This window comes from Pleurodeles waltl, chromosome 4_1 (genome assembly GCF_031143425.1).
Source record: "Pleurodeles waltl isolate 20211129_DDA chromosome 4_1, aPleWal1.hap1.20221129, whole genome shotgun sequence".
Taxonomy (NCBI): Eukaryota; Metazoa; Chordata; class Amphibia; order Caudata; family Salamandridae; genus Pleurodeles; species Pleurodeles waltl.
In genome coordinates, this window is record NC_090442.1 from 975614775 (window position 1) to 975635200 (window position 20426).

General features: G+C 40.7%; 1 protein-coding gene across 3 annotated transcripts in view; it reads left to right on the forward strand.

Annotated features, from left to right (window-relative positions):
• The window catches only part of LOC138288608 (L-threonine ammonia-lyase-like), a 112058-nt gene that overhangs the window by 29359 nt on the left and 62273 nt on the right, over window positions 1-20426 (forward strand). For all 3 annotated transcript variants that reach the window (XM_069230103.1, XM_069230102.1, XM_069230104.1), the window contains one exon: window positions 4544-4725. In XM_069230103.1, coding sequence (XP_069086204.1) covers window positions 4584-4725 — 142 coding nt within the window. In that variant the 5' untranslated portion in view covers window positions 4544-4583. The remainder of the gene's footprint in view (window positions 1-4543; window positions 4726-20426) is intronic.

The window sequence follows — 20426 nt, forward strand, 5'->3', positions numbered from 1 at the left end:
CTGCCTTCCCTCATTGGCTGACCTAAGGCAGCATTCCCAACCCTCCTGGGACCTGGAGGCTGAAGGTAAGTGTGTGTGTGTGTGAGTGATGTTTGAAATTGAATGTTTGGTGCGCGCATGCATGTTTGAGTGTTATGGATGTTGTTAATGGATGTGCTTGCGTGTGTGTGTGTGAAAGAATGAGTGTGTGCGATCTTTTAAAATTAATGTTTGGTGTGTGCATGTTTGAATGGTATGAGTGATGTTAATGGATGTGCGTGTGTGCGTGCGTGTCTGTGTGTGAAAGAATGAGTGTGTGTGTGTGTGTGTGTATCCCGCCCGCCCTCCTCCCTCCTAAAGCTGCCGGCCGCCACTGCTCTTCCAAAACCCCTCCTGCTACTATGATCTCCCTAACCCTATCCACAGCCTCTTCCCTCCTCCATCTCTCCTTTACTCATCCCAAGCCTCATCCTATTACTATAAATCCCCAATTAACACTTCTGGATTCATCCCTCCTCTATCCCTCCATTACTCTAGTAAATTCAACTAATAAACTCACATGTCCTCTGCTCAAATTAACTCATCATCATCATTTAACTTTATTTCGGTAAGTAAAAAACAAACCATTAAAGTACAATACACGACAAAGAGAAAAAGAGCTTCTTAAAAGCAGGGAGGTACTAAAAAAGTAAAATAAAAACACAGTTAAAAAGGACAAAACAAGTTAAAAACAAACAAAAAAAATAAATAAACAGTCAGATAAACATCACTTAATATAATGAAAGGCTGTACTCAATAAGGAAACTGGTTCCATAAAGCAGCACTAGTTAAAAATATAATACACCAATGTCTACATCCTGAGGAGCAATCACACATCCAATTTGATAAATATACATAATTAAATATAAAATTAATTCCCAATCTTACTCTTTAAAATTGCTAATCTCGAATGTCAGAATAATACATTTTTTTTTTTTACCATTAATAAAACTATCTGGGTGGATGAATCTCATTTTAAAATTCTCACGACATAAAATGAGGGATCAGTTCCATAGATCTATAAATAATCCATAATAAACCGAACCAAAGTCTATGTCCTATACAACAAAGACTACAATCATACATCCGAATTAAGTAAATATACATAGGTAAAACTAAACAGTAACTACACAGTTTTGTTCCTTAAAACTGCTAATCTCAACCGCCAGATTGACTCAAGAAATCTTGCCACTGGTAGAGCTATTTGGACGGACGGGTCGCATTTTAAAATTCTCTCAGCGTGGAGACAGGATCTAACCCCTAATTGTTTGCAAAGCGGAATGAGCCAAAGTGCTCTTTGTTTATGATACGCTTGACAGTGGAAGAAAACATGTGAAACAGTTTCTTCACTTTTACAACCCATCGGGCAGTGTTTAGATCTATTATTTGAGCTGGACCATTTATACGTAAAACAGCACAGAGGGAGAGACCCGATCCTAAACCTAATAAAAAGGGCACGAGCAAAGGGAGATAACTTTGCGTCCAAAAAGGGCTCAAATTCATAATGGCATTTAACAAGTAAAAAATTGTCGGACATAGACAATGGCATAGAACTAACAAATTGTCCAACCTGAACATTATGCCAAAAAGCATCCTTTACCAGCTGAGCAGCATTTTTAGGAATAGAAATAGGATCATGCCAATAGGACCCTAAGCCAAGAACACCATTTAGTTTTAATACTAGAATCGTGGCCCACCATGTTGAGAAGGCCACACCGAAAAGGGGTTAGGGCATCTGTTGTCCACAACCGAATCCAAAACAGCAGAGGCCTTAGGGCAGCAATCTGTGAAATTGAAAAAAGATTTAGGTCCAGGCGAATGGGCAAGGATGGGGTACTCGATGGAACCTTTAGCATCATTTTTAGAAACTGATTTTCCGCCCTAGCCAGATTCGCCAAATTACAATGGCCCCAAAGTTCAGCTCCATATAAGGCGGCCCCCCTAGCTTGAGCTTTGTATATTTCCAGTGCAGGGGATATTGCAAATTTTGGAGAACTAGAGGCAAATCTGACAATTCCACCCGCCCTCTGCTTCAGGCATAATAAAGATTTTTGGCGTTGGGCATGCCAAAGATGTGAATCTTCCACTTTGATGCCTAAGTAATCAAAGGTACCCACCCTTTCCAAGGGGACACCATCTAAATACACAGGCCTCTTCATTTTTTGCCTAATATCTCCAAAAACCATGTATTTTGTTTTTGCTGAGTTAATTGATAACCCATGGTCAGTGCAAAACTCCAGAAATCTGGAGAGCAGCCTAGAAAGGCCCATGGCAGTACGTGATAACAATAGGGTATCATCTGCAAACAGAAGACAGGGAATCTTCTGCCCGCCCAGGCTAGGGGCATCACTTTGACAGTCTGAGAGGTATGGCAAACAGGCATTAATAAACAAGAGAAATAAGGTGGGCGCCAAGACACAGCCTTGCCTCACACCCCGTGCAGTTGGAAAAGCAGGAGTCAGATCGCCAATAGCACCCCAACGGACTTTAGCACAGTTATCAGAATAAAGATCCTTGATGATGTTAATCATGGAACCCGGAACACCGGTGGTACTAAGGACCTCCCAAAGCTTGGCACCCGGGACAAGGTCAAACGCAGATTTCAAATCAACAAAGGCCACAAATAAGTGGCCTTTGTCTACATCTACGGTCTTCCACTTAATGATAGTAAATCGGAAGATCTGATCAATGGTGCTGATCTTGTCCCTAAATCCTGCCTGAAGATGGCTTAAGACCTGATTTTTCGTTATCCATTGTTTTAATCTAGTTAGTAACTGGTACGAGAACATTTTCTGCAAGTTGTCTAATAGACTAATAGGCCTATAATTCCCAGGGGAGCTCTTGTCTCCTTTTTTATGGACGGGGACAATAATCGCCATCTTCCACGAAACCGGATAAGATCGAGATGCCATGGCAGTGTTTGATACCCTGTTAATGTATCGGGTCCACACAGGTAGGTCTGATTTGTACAGATCCGAGGGAATACCATCTTGGCCAGGAGCCCTACCAGATCTTTGAGCGCAAATTGCCATCTCTGTTTCTTTCAGGGTGAAGGGCAGCATTTCTGGCTGGCACAGTGCATAATCTGTGGAAGTATCATAAAACTCCAACCGAGAGCCATACAATTCACGAAAATAAGAGAACCAGGTTCCTGAGTCGATATGACATTCAGTAGTGGATGACAGGCCTGGGACGCTGCGCGCAACCAAAGTCCAAAAGAGCTTGGCGTCGCGAGAACTAGCAGCCTCCGCCAGACACTCCCATAAATGCTCCTCATGTTTGAGTTTCGATAGCGTACGAGTAGACACATAGTTCTTTCTCGCATATATAATGTCATCCCGGTTCTTTGACTTTAAGGCTTCAGATAGAAGATGCTTGGCCACGCGGCACTCTTTGTCAAACCATTTGCACCTAGGAGCAGAAGATTTTGGTTGGGATTTGGAAGGTTTAGTGAAAAGCTCCTTAAGTTCGGCAAAAAAAAACACATGGGCAGACAAACTTTCTGAGGGAGATAGTACGATGGAGTCCTCAAAGAGTTGGTGACAGGACATCATAATGCCAAGCTTATAATTCAATAAGTTAGATTTCAGAAACGAAGGCCACTTTACCGCATGCTTATTAGTGGAAAGTTTCAACAGATCACTTCGACCAACCAAACCAGTGGGTAGATCAAACAGGGCTACATTATATGCAATTTGCAGGGGGGCATGGTCGCTAGTGCGGGGAAGACCCACCTCTACGTTAGTTATGAGATGCCAAACTCGCAAATCCAAGATGGCATAATCCAAACAACTGCTATAATTACCTCTAAAAAAAAAAAGTGGGCCTAGCAGGGTTATCATTTGGAAATCGGCCATTTCCAAAACGGAGGCCATATGTATGTACAAGGTCTATTATCTGAGACACCCTAGGGGAAGGAATACGTAGTGTAGATTGAAATTGAAGTGGGGGAATATTCCACACTACGTCCTCATCCTGAGTGGACTCAACAAAGGCTGAGCCAAAATCAATTTAACTCATAACAATACTAAAACTGAACTCATATTTCCCTATACTAATCCCCCACTAATTCCTCATGGGCTCCGGAGTAGCGTGCTGCTCGCTGAAAAGTGATTTGACGCCTTGTCAGGGGTAGTAATCGCTATATAAATAACTATAACAACAATAACTGAATTGTACAAACATTGGCTTAATAAGACACATTCCTCCTTATCCTGGGCTCCACATGATGGGCCAGATCACAGCCTACTGGTTCTTATTACATAAAGCAGATTGGATAGCATCAGAACACCTAGTTATTGCTTTTATTGTTAGGTGTTATTTGTAAATTCCAGTACTACTAATGCATTTCTAGCAGTTAGAATGTATTTAGTTTTGCCTTAAAGATAGTGTTGATCACAGACTATAGATATCTTCCTGCCCTAGTGCTCACAGTGCCTCAAAAAGCTGACTTATTTTCTGATGCATGCGCCAGGCATGATTTTAAAGTGAACTTTCCAACAAATTAATTTTTTTCTATTTCCAGAAATTCAGTATCTGATCATCAAACCCTTATTTCCAAGGAAATGTTTGAAGAGGCAAGGCAACGAGTGAAAGACAGTCCCTTGAAAGTTGTCAGAACTCCACTGATCAACATAAAAGAAACAACATTGTCTTTGAAAGCCGAATGCAACCTGTTTTTAAAGCTTGAAAACATGCAAAATACAGGTGAGTAAACTACCAACTGATTATTTGATGTCCCCTTGCATGATCTGTACACGGAGCAAGAGTTGCTGCTAAGGTGTTTGCTGTTACCTTAGACTTTGGGCGCTACTGAGGTTTGATTTGCGAACTGAGTGAGCAAATGTAGCAAGGATTCAATGCCTTTTTAAGTTATTTTTGTCCAAGAGTTATTCCCTGGTAAGGAAATTCCTAGCCCATTCCACAACCTATGAGAAATTCCCCCCTCCTTCCACCCCACCCATTTTTAGGTCTTGCCTACAAGACAGCTCATGCACTAGCTGTTGTGAAGCATATTGTGGCCTTACCAGGAACATACAGGGTCAGGTAGCCCGCCAATTGCTTAAGTTGGGTTTCCTCTCATTCTCATTTTTCTGCTTCTTACTTGTGTCTTAGCTTGTCAACCTTGTCCCTGTTACTCCTATGGAGTATAGCTCCTTTACCATCTCTTTTGTTTGGCTGACTTCTATCCTCCATCGCTTGCTGTTCAAGCACTACTTTCTTCTTTTGGGTTAAACACTCCTTGGAAGCTCCTTTGTTTTCCATCTGTCTCCCTGATATACTTCTCTTCCCCTCTACTTCATGTTGCTGTCGGTCTCCTGTGTTTTTCTCCCTGCCCCCCTCCATGTTACACTCACCCCCTTCTACTTCCCCTGTTAATTTCTTGCCTATGTATGCGTGTTGCTTCTCCTCCCCACCCGGCCCTCTGTGTTGCTCCTCTCACTTCTACCCTCTGTGTTGCTACTCCCACCAGCATTTTTTTTAAAAATGCTTTCACACTACTGTTTTTTAGGTATATCCTGCACGCGCACGGCTGCGAGCTGTGCTTGCAAAATATTATGTTGTTAAAATAAATCTTAAATGTGGCTTACAATCCACCCCATACTTACCTGAACTGACCATTGGCTTAGTCCAACGTCGCTCTAATTTGAGAGCTGCTGATTGGCCAGCACGTTGTCTGCTTTCACTTCCTGCTCTCTGCTTTGCTGTCCTGCCGTCCATGCCATTGTGTGGCTGCGTGAAGTACACCGTGGTGGTGCTTGGACTTCTAAGTAATGTTGTTTACTGTTTTTCTCCTGTGCTTGCCCGATTGTGCTATGAGTCTGATTAATGTTATTTATTGTTTTTTCCCCCTGCGCTCACCCGGTTGTGCTATGATGCCGAGTAATGTTCATTGTTCTTCCCCTGCGCGTCTTCGGTTGTGCTATGAGTCCGAGTAATGTTGTTCATTGTTTTTTCCCCTGCACTTTCTGCATTTCCCCCGGGATTTATTGGAATTATTTATGTGCACACATATTTCGAAAGACCTTCCTAATCGTATTTTGCTGCAGGGAGGCTGCAATTGCTTGGGGCAGCCTCTCGAAAGTACATCATTTAATCCTGTGCAAGCCAGTGACACTATCAGATCTCTCCTCCTCCTTGCTAAAATTCACACCCACTGGACTCTCATCAGTTCCTCGCACTCTAGGGGGACCACCTGTCTATTATTTACATAGACAGTACATCATTTCGGTGCTATGTCCATTGTCCAGAATTAATGTTTTCACAGACAGCTTTTGTGCGGAATTTGAAATATGCAGAAAGACAGCTAATTATGTTACTGCTTTTGTCATCCAGTGAACGCCCTGGTTTCTGGTCACTGTGAGCAAACTGACCTAGCGTTGGCTTGTATGTCAATCAGCCAATTCTAGCACTCAACATACTACACGGCTGTAAAGTCGGAGACTTTGTACTTTTAATTCTTGCTTTATTTGTAAGATACAAATATTAAAGGCTTGCCAAAACTGCAGTGTGTGCTGCGTGTCTCTCACCAAATCCGATCTCCAACCTCCCTCGAATCAGAATGGAGCCACGCAACAACCACGCTCTAGCACAATAGTTTCCAACTTGAATATCAATAATTCTAAACTTTCTAAACTTGAATAACAACATAACACATCTCCTCCCTTAAAAACAAAATGAAAAAACAATTGGAACAACAAAACAATAAGAAACAAATAATTACAAGTAAAAGATACACAATAATAAAATTACAAAATATAATCATCCAACCATTTCGGTTTTGAAGAAATTCTTTTGCCTATACGAGTTGTACTTTCATTGTTACTACCTACATTGGAAGTATTACGCATTTCCATAGATTCAGCACAATCTCCTACATCACTAGCAACACATGTCGGAACATCCTCACATTCCAAAACTACTTCTTCCACAACTTGCTCCAGATTCCTTCTATACACATTATTCTCAACATTGTCATTTATACATAACTCCTTTTCCAAATTGTCCTTCAATTTATTCTTCCCTACTCCAATATCACTTATATTTAATCCCTCTGTAGGCTGACCTTTAAACACCATTATCCTTTTAAGGTTCCATACCTTCCCATCGCTCAGAAGGACCGCGTTATGTAAAACTTTGCTTACTTGAATAGGTTCTGAAAATTGACTCTCACCCTTTCTTACTCTCCATGGTTTCTTCACTTTAACCCAGTTACCTACACACATTTCTACATCTCTTTTTGAACCTCTTCTCTTGTCAAAAGTCTGTTTATAAACCATATGTTTCTTCATGATTTGATCTCTCACTTTCCCAAAAGGCACCTTACATTCAGAAACCTCCAACAACCACTCCGGGTTGCATTTTGTCCTTGGTACCCTGCCTCTCATTAACTCAAAAGGAGATAGGCCAAGAGCTTCATGATAACAGGTTCTATAAGACCACAGTGTTTAATAAACTTGAACCGACCAATCGTCCCCATTCTTACACTCAATCTGAATTGCGTTCTTCATAACTCTATTAAATCTTTCGATCATTCCATTGCCACTTGGATTGTATAAGGATGTAGTTCTATGTTTAATCCCAATTCTTTCAAAATACTTATTCGTCAAAGCAGAAGTAAATTGCACCCCATTGTCACTAATGATCTGTACAGGTAAACCTTCCTCCACAAAAGTACTGTCCATAAATGTTAAAACCTCCACAGAGTCCACCTTATCCACAATTTTCCCCACTGGCCACCTAGAAAAAACATCAATCATAGCAATAATATACTTTCCAGGATTCCCAATGGGACCCATGATGTTGATTGCAACAGTATGCCACGGCTTACTCGGAACAATAGGTTCACACATGTTCGGTTTTAAAGTATTCAAAGTTTTATCTGAATTAGCACAAATGATACATTCCTTTACAACCCTTTCAGCCTGAACATCTATTCCAGGCCACCAGTACCATCTCTTCAACCTTTGTTTGGTTTTAACTATACCACAGTGAGTTTCATGACATAACTTTAAAATCGTATTTCTAAGTACCTTTGGTGGTATAGCTCTATCGCCTCTAAAAATAGTTCCCTGAACAAGTGAAAGCTCACACTTCACCTCCCAAAACTGTTTAAGCACCTTGGAAATTTTGGACTTGTTAGGCCAACCTTTCATCACACATTCCGACAATGATTGTAAATCATTATCTTTAGAATATTCTTCTTTCCACACCTCCTCCTTTATGCTTATGGCATCACCATCATGAATTAATGCTACTTGTAACTCCTCTTCTTCACTCACATCACATTCTAATATCTCAGTAGGCATTCGGGACAAATAATATGCCAACACATTACTTCTTCCAGGAACATATTCGATTTCATAAACAAAATCTTGCAAGCGCATTGACATTCTTGCAATCCTCGCTGATGCTTTACACATTCCTTCAGTAGTCAGTAATTTCACTAGCAGTTTATGATCAGTTTGTAAAATACATTCCTTACCCCACACAAAAGATCTGTAATGCTCCAGTGCCCAAATACATGCAAGTGTCTCCTTCTCTATTACCGAAAATGTTTCTTCATTCGGTGATAATGCACGAGAAGCAAAAGCAATTATAACTTCCTTTCCCGAAGCATCAATTTGTGTCAACACACCACCCAAACCTTTATTGCTGGCATCCACAGTTACCACATTTGTACATTCAGGATCAAAGCTACTCAAAATAGGAGCCTGTGCAATTGCTTTTTTCACATGTTTAAACTCCATCTCACATTCACATGACCAATCGAATTTGACATGGTTTTTCAGCAATTGTCTGATGTTGTACACCATGCCAGAAAAAACTTTCACAAATTTTGCATAGAACTCAACCATTCCTAAAAACGACTTAATATCCTCTATACACGTAGGATGTGGAGAATTCAGAAAGGCGTCCACCAGCTTAGGTTTCATGGTTACACCATCCCCACATAAAACATGGCCAAGATAGTTACAGATTGTACCCTGAATTTACACTTTGAATGTTCTACAGTCCAACCTTTTTTTTCCAAAATACTTAAAACCTCCTCCAAAACTGTGTCATGATCCCTCCTATCTTTGCCAAATAGCAATATATCGTCTTGAAAACATCTCACATTGGTATGTTTCCCAAATAACTGATACATCAACCTCTGGAAGATGGCAGCTGCTGAAGCTAAACCAAACGGTAGTCTTTTATATTGGAAACACCCCACTGGAGTAATAAAAGCAGTGTACTTCTTACTTGCTTCACTCAATTTGATCTGATGGTATGCTGCAGACAAATCTATGGTGGAAAACCATTTCGCTCCCTTAATTAATGTTAACATCTCTGAAATTCTTGGTAGAGGAAATTTATCCAGTAAAATATTTTTATTCAGGTGGCGCAAATCTATGCATAAACGAATCTTTCCATTCGCACGTTTAGCTACTACTACAGGAGAAATCCACTCGGAAGACTCAATTGGTTCGATGATATCAGCTTCCATTAATTTATCTAATTCTTTCTCCGCTTCACTCCTGATTAGAATGGGAATGTTCCTTACTTTGTGTATCTTTGGACTGGAATTAGTTTTAGGAACAATACTGTGTTCAAAACCTTCCAAAACACCAATTTTCCCACTAAAAACTTTAGGAATTTTTTTTAACATTTCATTTGCAATGCATTCTTCCTCATCCACTACCATAACTGGTTCAGGGCTATTCGGATCAAGGGTAATGTGCAAGTCTCCCTGATCCTTCCAACCTAGGACTGAAGGTCCCTTCCTTGCTACGTATAGCTTCCCCACAGATTTCCTGTTTTTAAAAACAAAAGTAAGTTCTCTGAAACCCAACAAATCTATCTTCTCTCCAGAAAATCCTTCTGGGCTAATATCGGGTGTTTGTAAATTACTACCTAGTTTTCCCACAAATTTTGACTTCCACACTCCCTCATTAATGATAGTAAAAGGAGAACCTGAATCAACATAAACTTGAATCTCAACCCCTCCTATGCGCATTAAGCATACTGGTTTCTTCTTATTACCAATAGACTCTTCCTGAACATTAAATACAAACATTTGATCTTTACTTATACTTTTGCTGTCCTGCCTAATTCTATTGACTTTACTCTCATCTTTGCTTGAATTATCACTTACTCCATCCACATACTTCACATTATTATTCCTCTTTCTTTTTACACACCCTAGCAAAATGCCCTATAACTCTACACGCCGAACACTTCTGCTTCAACGCAGGACAATATTTATGAGAAGCCAAATGTGAAGTGCTATCACAACGATAACACCTTTGACCATCATACTTTAATGCTTGTTGGTTCTTCTCACTTTCATTCTTTGTTCTGCCTATCCCCTTATACTTTATTTTGTTGACTTTATCTTCCTTAATATCATTATATTCTGTTTTAACTGCTTTCGCGCTCCGACTTGATAACTCAGCTTTCCTAACTATAGCTAAAATATCATCCAATTCATCATCTCCATTTATCCACAATCTTTCCTGAATTGCTGGATCACGGGTATGCATTACTACTTGGTCTATAATTAACTGACTTTGCAAATGATCAAATTTACAATCATTCACCAATGCTTTGAGCGCAGCTACATACTCATCAACAGTCTCACCACATTCTTGTTTCCTTTGAAAAAATGTGTATCTTAGAATGCCTATACACACTTTAGGTGCGAAATAATTATCAAACTCCTTTAACACGTTCTCAAATACATTGGTGTCCCCACTGCCACTAATTTTTGTCATAGATTCATATACTTTTAGTCCTTCAGGTCCCACAGAATGTAGAAAAATCTTTTTCTTCCTCTCCGAACTCATTTTTCCTTCCTCGTCAATAGTCTCCCAAAAATTTAGAAAGTACGATTTCCATTCTGTCCATTTCATACATGGACTCGCTCCTGCTGGCCAAAATGCTTGTGGGGGTTGAAGGGAAAATTGTTGTGTGGCCATTTGAAAATATTATTATGCAAAGCTGTGTACTAGGGAAATTAATTCAGTGATGAATTCACAATACCGTATTAAAAATGTCACAAATAGTGAAGTTCCTGCGTAGATTCGTCAAAGTAGCTCGTCGCCAATTCTGTAAAGTCGGAGACTTTGTACTTTGAATTCTTGCTTTATTTGTAAGATACAAATATTAAAGGCTTTCCAAAACTGTCATGCGTGCTGCGTGTCTCTCACCAACTCCGATCTCCAACCTCCCTCGAATCGGAATGGAGCCACGCAACAACCACGCGCTAGCACAATAGTTTCCAACTTGAATAACAATAATTCTAAACTTTCTGAACTTGAATAACAACATAACAACGGCACGTGGCGCTGACTGATTCTTTTTCACCTTCACCTTAGGGTGTCCTGAGCTCAATTTCTGCTTTTTACTTTCTGCTTGAATTTACTTATTGCAGTTTAATCTAGAGCCAAATTGATCCAAAGGAATTGGCCTTGGCCTACGTGCCCAGGGGATGGAACTCGAACAGCTAGTCAGTTACTCAAGAAGAGTCTTGTTAAAACACCTGTCTCAGCCCCAGACCCTTCTGTCCTCCCCAAATAAGATTGTCCTCAGAAAAGTAAGGTGTAGGTCTCTGAGGCATGATTGTGTGATCATCACCTGTGAGAGGATTTTCCACACGTTTCTAATTGTCTGACTTGCAGCTGAAGGTCCGCTGTTTAACTACGGAGCTTTCTGTCTTTCACTGCTTCAGTTCTATTTAGTGTGTCTCTCTTTAATGTGCCTTTCTCTCTCCTTGTTGTGCCTTTTTCTCTTTATTGTACCTTTCACTCATATAATTGTGCCTTTCTTTGTTTGTGTTGCTCATCTTTCTCTTTTTATTGTGCTCATCTCTCTATATTATACCTCTCTGTAAGAGCGTTCATGTTTCTTCATTAGGGTTGGAAAGTATTCCCAGACTTTGAACTGGTCTATATTAAGACATGCACACATTAACAACGGACAGTGCAGACAAGACACATATTATCATGCATGCAATGTGCTCTCTGTTCGCTATATTGATGCTTAATTTGCTAAAGACAGGAAGAAATTATGTTTATTCAGAGGCCTGCATGACACAATCACTATTATTATGGCAAATTAGTGCACAAAAAGAAAGGAATGTTACAGGGAGATACTGCAGTGGAAAAAAGTTGAGAGAGGGAAGGATATATGCTTAAAGCAGATTTCAAATTAAATGATTTCATGTTTTTAGAGCACAAACTAGGACCTTTGGCCTTCTGTGAGCTGTACACTGTAAAAAGATCAAAACATAACTCAAAAAGAAGGTATTACACAAGGAAATAACATTGTTGGTGGGATATGTTTGTAAACAGCAAACCTTTTCTCTCTGCTTCCTGTCTCGTATCTTATTCTGCCCGTCTCTCTCATTTTTTGCATCTGGTCCTCTTATTGTGTGCCTCCCTCTTTATATTGTGCATTTCTCTTGTGCAGTAGCAGATATGCCAAGTGACCACTGTTTACTCTCCTTAAGTTTTGTCAGCTGCAGCTAAGGTGAAATATTGTTTAGTCAGAAGTAGACAGGCCACAGTCATTATTGTGTGTTCAAATCATTTAGCGTAAAAACACGTTTAAGGCTAGAAAAATAAAGGCACTATTTCACTTGTGAGAGAGAGTACTGCAGTCACGTACATTATGCCCAAAACTATTGCATTAATGTGCCCCTGGTGTGTCATCTTGTATGCCCGCGATAATCCCATCAGGTGTTCCATCATACATGCAGGTGGTATTGCCATGGTTTATGAAACTGGCCCTGCCATTGTGCACCTGAAAGAGGCATCAGCCATCTATGCACAGCAAAAGTGTAAGATTGTCCATTGTGAGACCAATATACCCGGGCCAACCCCAACTTTAAGGCTACTGCTATAAGATACATCTGCATAGAATTAGGCAGGACAATTCTTCACCTAGTGTAACTTATATCCTAGCACCAGCTAAGCGCACTGGTCATGTCTGACTGACTGAGCATCAGATGCCAGCCTTCTCCTTTTTTGTTTTGTGGACTTGGACCGCACTAGGCTTCCTCCACTCCTCCCTTGCCCATCCTGTGTTTAGCTGTGACTCTTTAACAGTTCTAGGTGCTTTTCAGTATCTTACACTGATATCCACTTGCCCGCTTTTACAATCCATAGTCAAGAACCAAGAGCGTGTGTAACCTTGATAAACTTCCCTGCCTCCACTCTCCTAAGCCCATGCCTCCCTGATCTTCAAGAAGGCCTTCCACCACTAAAGAGAGCATAACATCTTGCCATTGTGTCCATGTCAGATCCTATAGCAGTGTACACAAACCTGAAATAAAATGAAGGGCTTTTATGTGCCGTGCTTGGAAATTTCTTGTAAATAAAATATAAACCGAAAGCCCGGCAATCACTTACCTATCCTTACCATTGGGTAGGTCCAACATCACTCTCTTTTCATTGCTTCTTATTGGTCAGCACGTCATTTGGTTTCACGCTGCAGGTCTTCCTGCTCTGCTTTCTGTTCTTGCCATGGCATGGAGTTTGGCCGAAGTACAGCTTCTGGTCACTCAGAACTGGCTGGTGGCCAGTGTCCATCCCCTGGCTATGGAGTCTGAAGGTACTATATTTTTTGGCCTTTGCCGTTTACCACACTGTACGAGTGGATCTGCGATTGGTAGCTTAGTTAATGCTTGTTTCACATAAGTCATCATCAGATGATTGTAACAAACTTTCCTGCAGTATTTTGTACTATTTCCAGCTAATCGGGAAGGACTGCTTCAAAATCTCACCAGGATTTCTAACGCACCGAAGGCTGATTAAATCATTAAAGGACTTTTTGTTGATATACATCACTCCCTGAAAATCAACATTAGTGGATGTAAAATGCACCCTTTGCAGGAAGCGATGAGACACTCAGAGCTGAATATTCAGTGCGGTAAAACACCAGTTTTCTTTTGCTGTAAAAAAAAATCATACTTTGCAGGCAAGAGTGTTCTTTGCAGCTCTTCCATTAATGAAGCCTGAGATAATGTAATGTTATAAGTCTCTGGTGGTGGTTTTGATAGGATGGACAAGTCTGTGTGAGGTCTGAGCCTCTGCAGTGCAAACTAGATTGGTTTTAGGAATTTTATTTTTGCGACATTGTCTGCTGTCTACCAAAAGAGAGCTTTCATTGGTGGTCACTGAAAACACTTTTTGTGTTCCTTCAAATACAAAGTGTTTTGTTTTCCTTTTTAGAAAATAGGCATTCTTAAAAAGTAGTCACAATGTTTGGTGTGAAGCACTATGATAATATAATTCTAGGCAAATGCCATAGAAAATATAATGAAAAGAAACCTGTACCTCACATAGTTAAAGGGAGCCTTTTTTTCTCTGTTATTGCACCATCTTTCTGTAACATATTATACTTGGGATACCCCTGGAAGTCGAAGTTTTCCTTGAGGAATTAACACTTGTCAAACCGTTTACCTCAGCATATATTGACGTTCACAGAGTGATTTGAGCTGCTGTGCACATTAGGAAAGCTGCTGTAAATTACACAGTGTTTTTAGGTCGAGCGCAAGCGTTCAACGTGTTGTATACTTTTAAGTACACTTATACTGTGAGTTCAAAGCTAACCCATTTGTTGGTTGCAGTGTCCTTTAAAAATCCTTGCTTGCTAGTGGTCAGTTCTGCCACTTTGTCCTGCCTTTTTCTGTTTGGGAGCAGCACCAATTACTGTATAACTACGCTATGTACTGTTTATCTCTTCTGTAGGGGACTTTTTTTTTTACAGTATTTGCCTGTTCGTCTTACACTGTGGGGGTGTTCAGTTCCTCCTCCCCACCAGCTCCCTCTGTAAACATAAAACAGCAGAGGAGGGCTTTTCCTGCGCCATCGCGCCCTCACTCTCTTTCTCTTGTTTCAACACTTCCTGTTCCTCCAAGCTGGGAAATTCCTGTCAGGGGAGGCGGTGCAGAATAAAGACCTTGCAGAACTGTGGGAGGAGGAACTCTTACTCTCTATCCCAGGTAGCCTACAGCGTGGGGAGGAGGCACTGTATAAAGTAGCCACATGCCGCAGCGAGCAGATTCAGATTGTTAAAGAAGAGGAAAGAAGTGGTGCGGAAACCCAGCGACCACACGCCTAAACGCCGCAAATTCACTCTTGTGATACTTAACACGACGATCCGGGGGCAAATTATGAAAGACGGCACACCTAGTGAACATCGCTGACCCCCACTGTCCGGAGACAATTGGCGCATCAGGATTATTTCTGTACCTGTGTTGGATTGTGCCAGTTGAGTGGGACGTGGCGACTTCTGGCACCATGGCCATACTGGCGGCCGTGGGCGCCGAATCAGTAGGTGGAAGTGAAATGGGGATTGCTTATTGCATGTTTATGTCTCATGATTTTAACGCTGTCCCTTAGTCCGTTTAAGCGGATCGCTGTCCGATCTGGAGCAATGTGCCTGGGGGCTGTGTGGTCTGTTTTTGGTTGCCAGAGATACTAAGTATCCCCTAACCTTCTTGTAGTGTTTCTAATTGTTATTTAACCTATTAGCTGTATTTCTGTTGTGTACTTGAGCTTCAGCCCAGTAGCATTTTTTGCATCTATTATTTTACTCCAATTGTTGGCTTGGTTTTAATGTGTAGCGTGTGTGTTTTTTCATTTTTCTGTGCTCTGCTGCTTTTGGATATGTGTTTTGAACTCGCTCCCTATGGGTGTTTTGATTTTGGTATGAACTGGTTCAGGGATGCTTGTAAGATATCTGCGTTTAATGTGGCTGCTGTTTGTAATGTTTTATTGCTGTCGGGACTGAGTTGCCACATTCCTTGTAGTCATGGGTTCTGTGTGTAAAGAGCTTCACAATCACAAGTCATGTAGTGCCTATGTGCAGTTTCTCGGTGTAGTGACTTTTTTCCAACGACAGTAATGGATTTTCTACGGTTTTCAATGCTTTCTTGTTCTCGGTACATTTTTCTGGTCCTTATTGCTCTTTTCAGGTGAGTGTGTTTCCATTGTACAGTGGCTGGTTTACTAGTAGTTTGTGGGATCTTCAAAGCTAAACTTAATCTGCCTGTTGTTTTTGTTGACTTTAGTTCTTGTGGTTATGTTCCTCTGATGTTGCAAGTCCTGGGGTTGTTTCCTGGTACGTGCTTGAGGTCGGTTTATGTTCCTGGTGTGTGCGCATGTGTAGTTTCAACTGCCTTTCTGTGCCAAGTTTTGTCTGCGTGTGGCTAAAGTTTCTGTTTGCACAGGGCCTTGAGCAGGCAGCCCCGTGATTTCTTGCCCTGCCCACTCCTCTTCAGGAATATAACCCAATCGTATGCATATAGTAACATACGCCTACCGTGTATTCAACAACACCGGTTTTTTTTAGGACGAGCATAGCAGCGCTGTTTTTCCGTCGTATGGTATGTATCTCAGCTTTTTACCACGACCCATCACTATCACTCGTTCATGGGCTTGTTTTTCTTCTCACATCCACAACAAGCAGTATTAGATTTGAAAGATTTCTTGTAGTTTACCCCAGAAGGAAAGAGAGCATTCCTTGGGGAGCAGTTCCACGATTTATCATTTTGTGATGTTATTCATCAATAGTGTATATTGCAGATGCTGAATAAACTGCTTCAGTTTTACAAAGTGCACCTAAGCAATATAAATCTTGTACTTTTCTTATTCTTCCTTCAACCCAGATAGAACTATCACAACAATGTTAAGACCCTACAAAAAATAGTCACGCTGTAGAAAAGCTGAGCAAGTAGCGTAGATCAAATAGATTACTGTGGCATGCATCTTGCACTTTTGTCATAAATTTTGAGATATTTTTAATGGTCTGCCTTTTTAGACGTGAGTTACTCTTCTTTTTCTTAGAAAGCTAAATAATGATAGTCATACTCCGTATTTAAAAAAAACTCAATATGACGCTATAAGTTACACAGTGGTCTCTAATGTATACTTAAGGTACAACCAAATTTTCTAAGGAAAAGGCGTTTTTTTATTTGCCTATAACGTTGGTTTCCATGGATGAATCTACGGTACATTTGGCAGTCGCTTAGCAGATGCAGCTAAGGCTGACATGCCAACTTTTAGGGTCAGGCACGCAAGCGCTCTGGCCTTTTGTAATCTCTCTGTGGGCTTTTAACCAGGCCCACTCTTGCTATTCATTCTTTGTTGCGCTTGTCTTAAATCCTCATATTTTCATAGGTGCATTTTGTGAAATGTCACTCCTTTGTGTGCTGAGTTCCCTCCCAGGCGATTTCACTAAGTGAAAATTTTGTTTGGCCATCACACCACATCACGCTTCCACCTGTCACAGCATGTGATGGCCCTCCTCCGGTTTCGGTTTGCCTTTCATCCCAGCGGCGATCCTTTCTACACATTCACACAGGGAGCCAATAACTCTTTCTCTTGCGCTCATGGCGGTCATTGCGCTTTGAATTGACTTGCTTCTGTCAACTGTTTTACTTTTCATTTTCAATTTATGTGGCAAGAAAGGTCCAGTTAGGAATTTATAACGCTACTAGCTCTAACTCGAGCAAACGCAAGACCCATTGCATTTCAAATACTTGTTTAATAAATGCATCACGTGCAGCAGTAGGCTTTCGTGAATTAATGAAGATTGATCCTTTAGGCTACCTGTAGTTTTATTAAAAGCACACGTGGGATGACTGATTCGGCATGGATTTTTAAAAGAAAAGCTTCAACTGTGTCTGAGAATTGGATTGCAGGACATTTACGTATGTTTTTCTTATTAACAAGGATTTTTACGCTAGGCTGCGTAACAGATGTATCAAAGGATTTCAATCCAGTGCTTCTAGGTGAGGGGGAGAGCTTGCGCTGTGCTTGGAAATATCTTGTAAATAAAAAAATAAAAAACGGGCTTCAGGCCTGCCCATCACTTTCCTATACATACCATTAGGTAGGTCCAACGTCACACTCTTTTACTTACTTCTTATTGGTCAGCACACTGTCTGGTTTCGGTCTGCAGGTCTTCCTGCTCTGTCCCCCAAGGTAGAGTGTTTACATAAGCACCATTTGTAATACACATGGACACCTTTTTAAAAAATTATTATTACACACTGGTGATTAATTGATTTGCCAAGGATCACAGGGTGTTGAGCCGACACCAAAACTCAAAACTTGTTCCCGTGTTAACCCACCACCCTGTATACTCTAAAACTATAGTATTATAAGCATTGGCAAAGACAATAGATCTTGCATAGATGAAACCTGATGGCTTTGCCAATGCTTGTTAAATTTTTGCTTGCCTATTTGAGATTAAGATTTCCCAATTTTGCCATTTTGGTTGTCAATACAGCTGACTTTCTAGACTTTTCTTTATGTCATATGGCTTGCAAATCATGCCACTTGTTGGCCATTTTTATGCAACCACATCCCCATCTGCATTGCATTTCTGTCCCCCTTCTGAGTGCGCTGTCACCAGATTTCATCAATTTGATGGCTGTGTTTTCTTTTTTAGCACAAATGACTGACTAGCTGAAGACTGAAGAAAAGTAGTTAACTGCAAAGTCTTGCGAAGGTAAAACTACGGCCCCATTAACAAATAATTCATGTATCGCAGAACAGCAAGTAAGGTTGCTGCGCTTCGTTCTGTGAATGGGAGAGAGCAGGTCAGCTTCATAGCATCCATCAATCATTCAATCATTTCTTTACTCGGCCTGAGCCATAAAGCAAAGTTTCAACATAAAACCAATATAAAAAAAAGAATAAACATCTCAGCAAAGCCATAAACTTGAATCAATGGAAGGTGAAGTGCTCAATTGAGGTTCAAGGAACATGTATATCACAAAATATTTAAAAATGTATATATTAATTCCTCAACAGTAAAAAAAAAAAACAGGCAACAACATGGAAAGGAGACCCAGGGATTTAGCATTGCAGCAAAAACATATGCTCCTTCAGTGGGGAATAAAAGTGCTTCAGTACAATTCAAAGTCCATATGTTTCACCTATTAGAAGGATTTATAGAATTTCGTAATAGTAAGAGCTACTCTTATAAAATTTTTAATCGTGTAACAAATATCTGATGATCCTAAACATTGCAAGAATACAAAAACCCATCCTTGTAATGCCTCAAATTCATCTTTCACAAATGAGAACCCGAAAGGAGAGCCTTAGGGCTGAATACAAAGTGCAAAACAGTGTAAAGTGGCTAATACTTTGCATAGAGACGCTGTAGCAGCAGCATAGGGGTAAATCCTATTGCCAGGCTCCTGATATAGGAAAAGCAAATTTAAAGTGCATCGTGAAGAGCCTAAAAAGTGTAAAATAATGTCGCTGAGTAGGATTCCTAATCCAGCCTAAGTAGGGCTCTATGCTCCTTGTTGCTGACACTAATGAATTTTAAAGTATTGATTACTTGACCTGGGCCTTCTCTAGGTGTGAGTTCAGACAATGGTCCAGGTAGCATGGCTTAACCCGTTATGTTCTGGACCAATTATCAGGGGATTATTATATGGTTCTTGCAGGCCTATAGTCCTAAAGGATTCCCTCAAGTAGGAAAGCTATCCGGTCTGCCCAGTCAAGTGACGGTCAGTGATGCGGGTTCTAACAAGGCCAGCCTCAGGGGTTCCTCAAACTGTAGTCCACAGGAGCAACAGAGCAAGCTCAATCAGGTCCTCCAGGTATGGCATCCTAAATTCCTCAAGACAAATAAGTGTAGCAGTGCATCCGGGAACTGCCAGTAATCTGCGCTTAAAATGATTTTCAACCCACTGAAGGATGCCCGCTTTACAATAGAACCATAACCCGGCGCAGAATACCCTAACCGAGATGCATTTGCTTTATATAGACTCAACATTTCTGCAGTTGTTTTGTTTTTTAGCCTGTGAGCTAATCTAGATATGGACTCGATGTTCCTATTAAAGTGCTCCGTTCTTCATGTGAAAAGTGCAGTCCATCTAAAGAAATGTGCCAAAAAGAATCCCTCAATAGTTAAGTTGTTTAACCTTTGCCAAATGAAAATCCCCCATAACAAAGCTCTTGGACTTCATGGTTGGACGATCACAGCTCATTATTTATGATTTTAAATAATTTACCTGGAGGTCCAATTCATTCATATGAGCTAAAAAAAAAGTCTAGGAGGACCTAGAGGCTGGTTGCCGTGCAGGCAACAAGCACTGCGTCATCAGCGTGTAACAAAATGGGTATGAGTTTATTTCCAATATCCTTTCCATTTTCCACCAAATATTTATTAATAAAATGAATATAAAGCAGGAAGAGGGAAGGGGCCAAGATACACCTTGCCCGACACCCCAGATGGAGCTGATGGGGAGGGGGAACATTTGCCTGAGGAGCTTTAATGCACCCTTACTGTGTGGTTTAGGCACCTAATAAAGATAAGAAGTAATCTCACAGATTGGAGCGATTCACTAGGTCAAAAGCACTTGATAAGTAATTGAAGGCCAGATGATGTAACACACC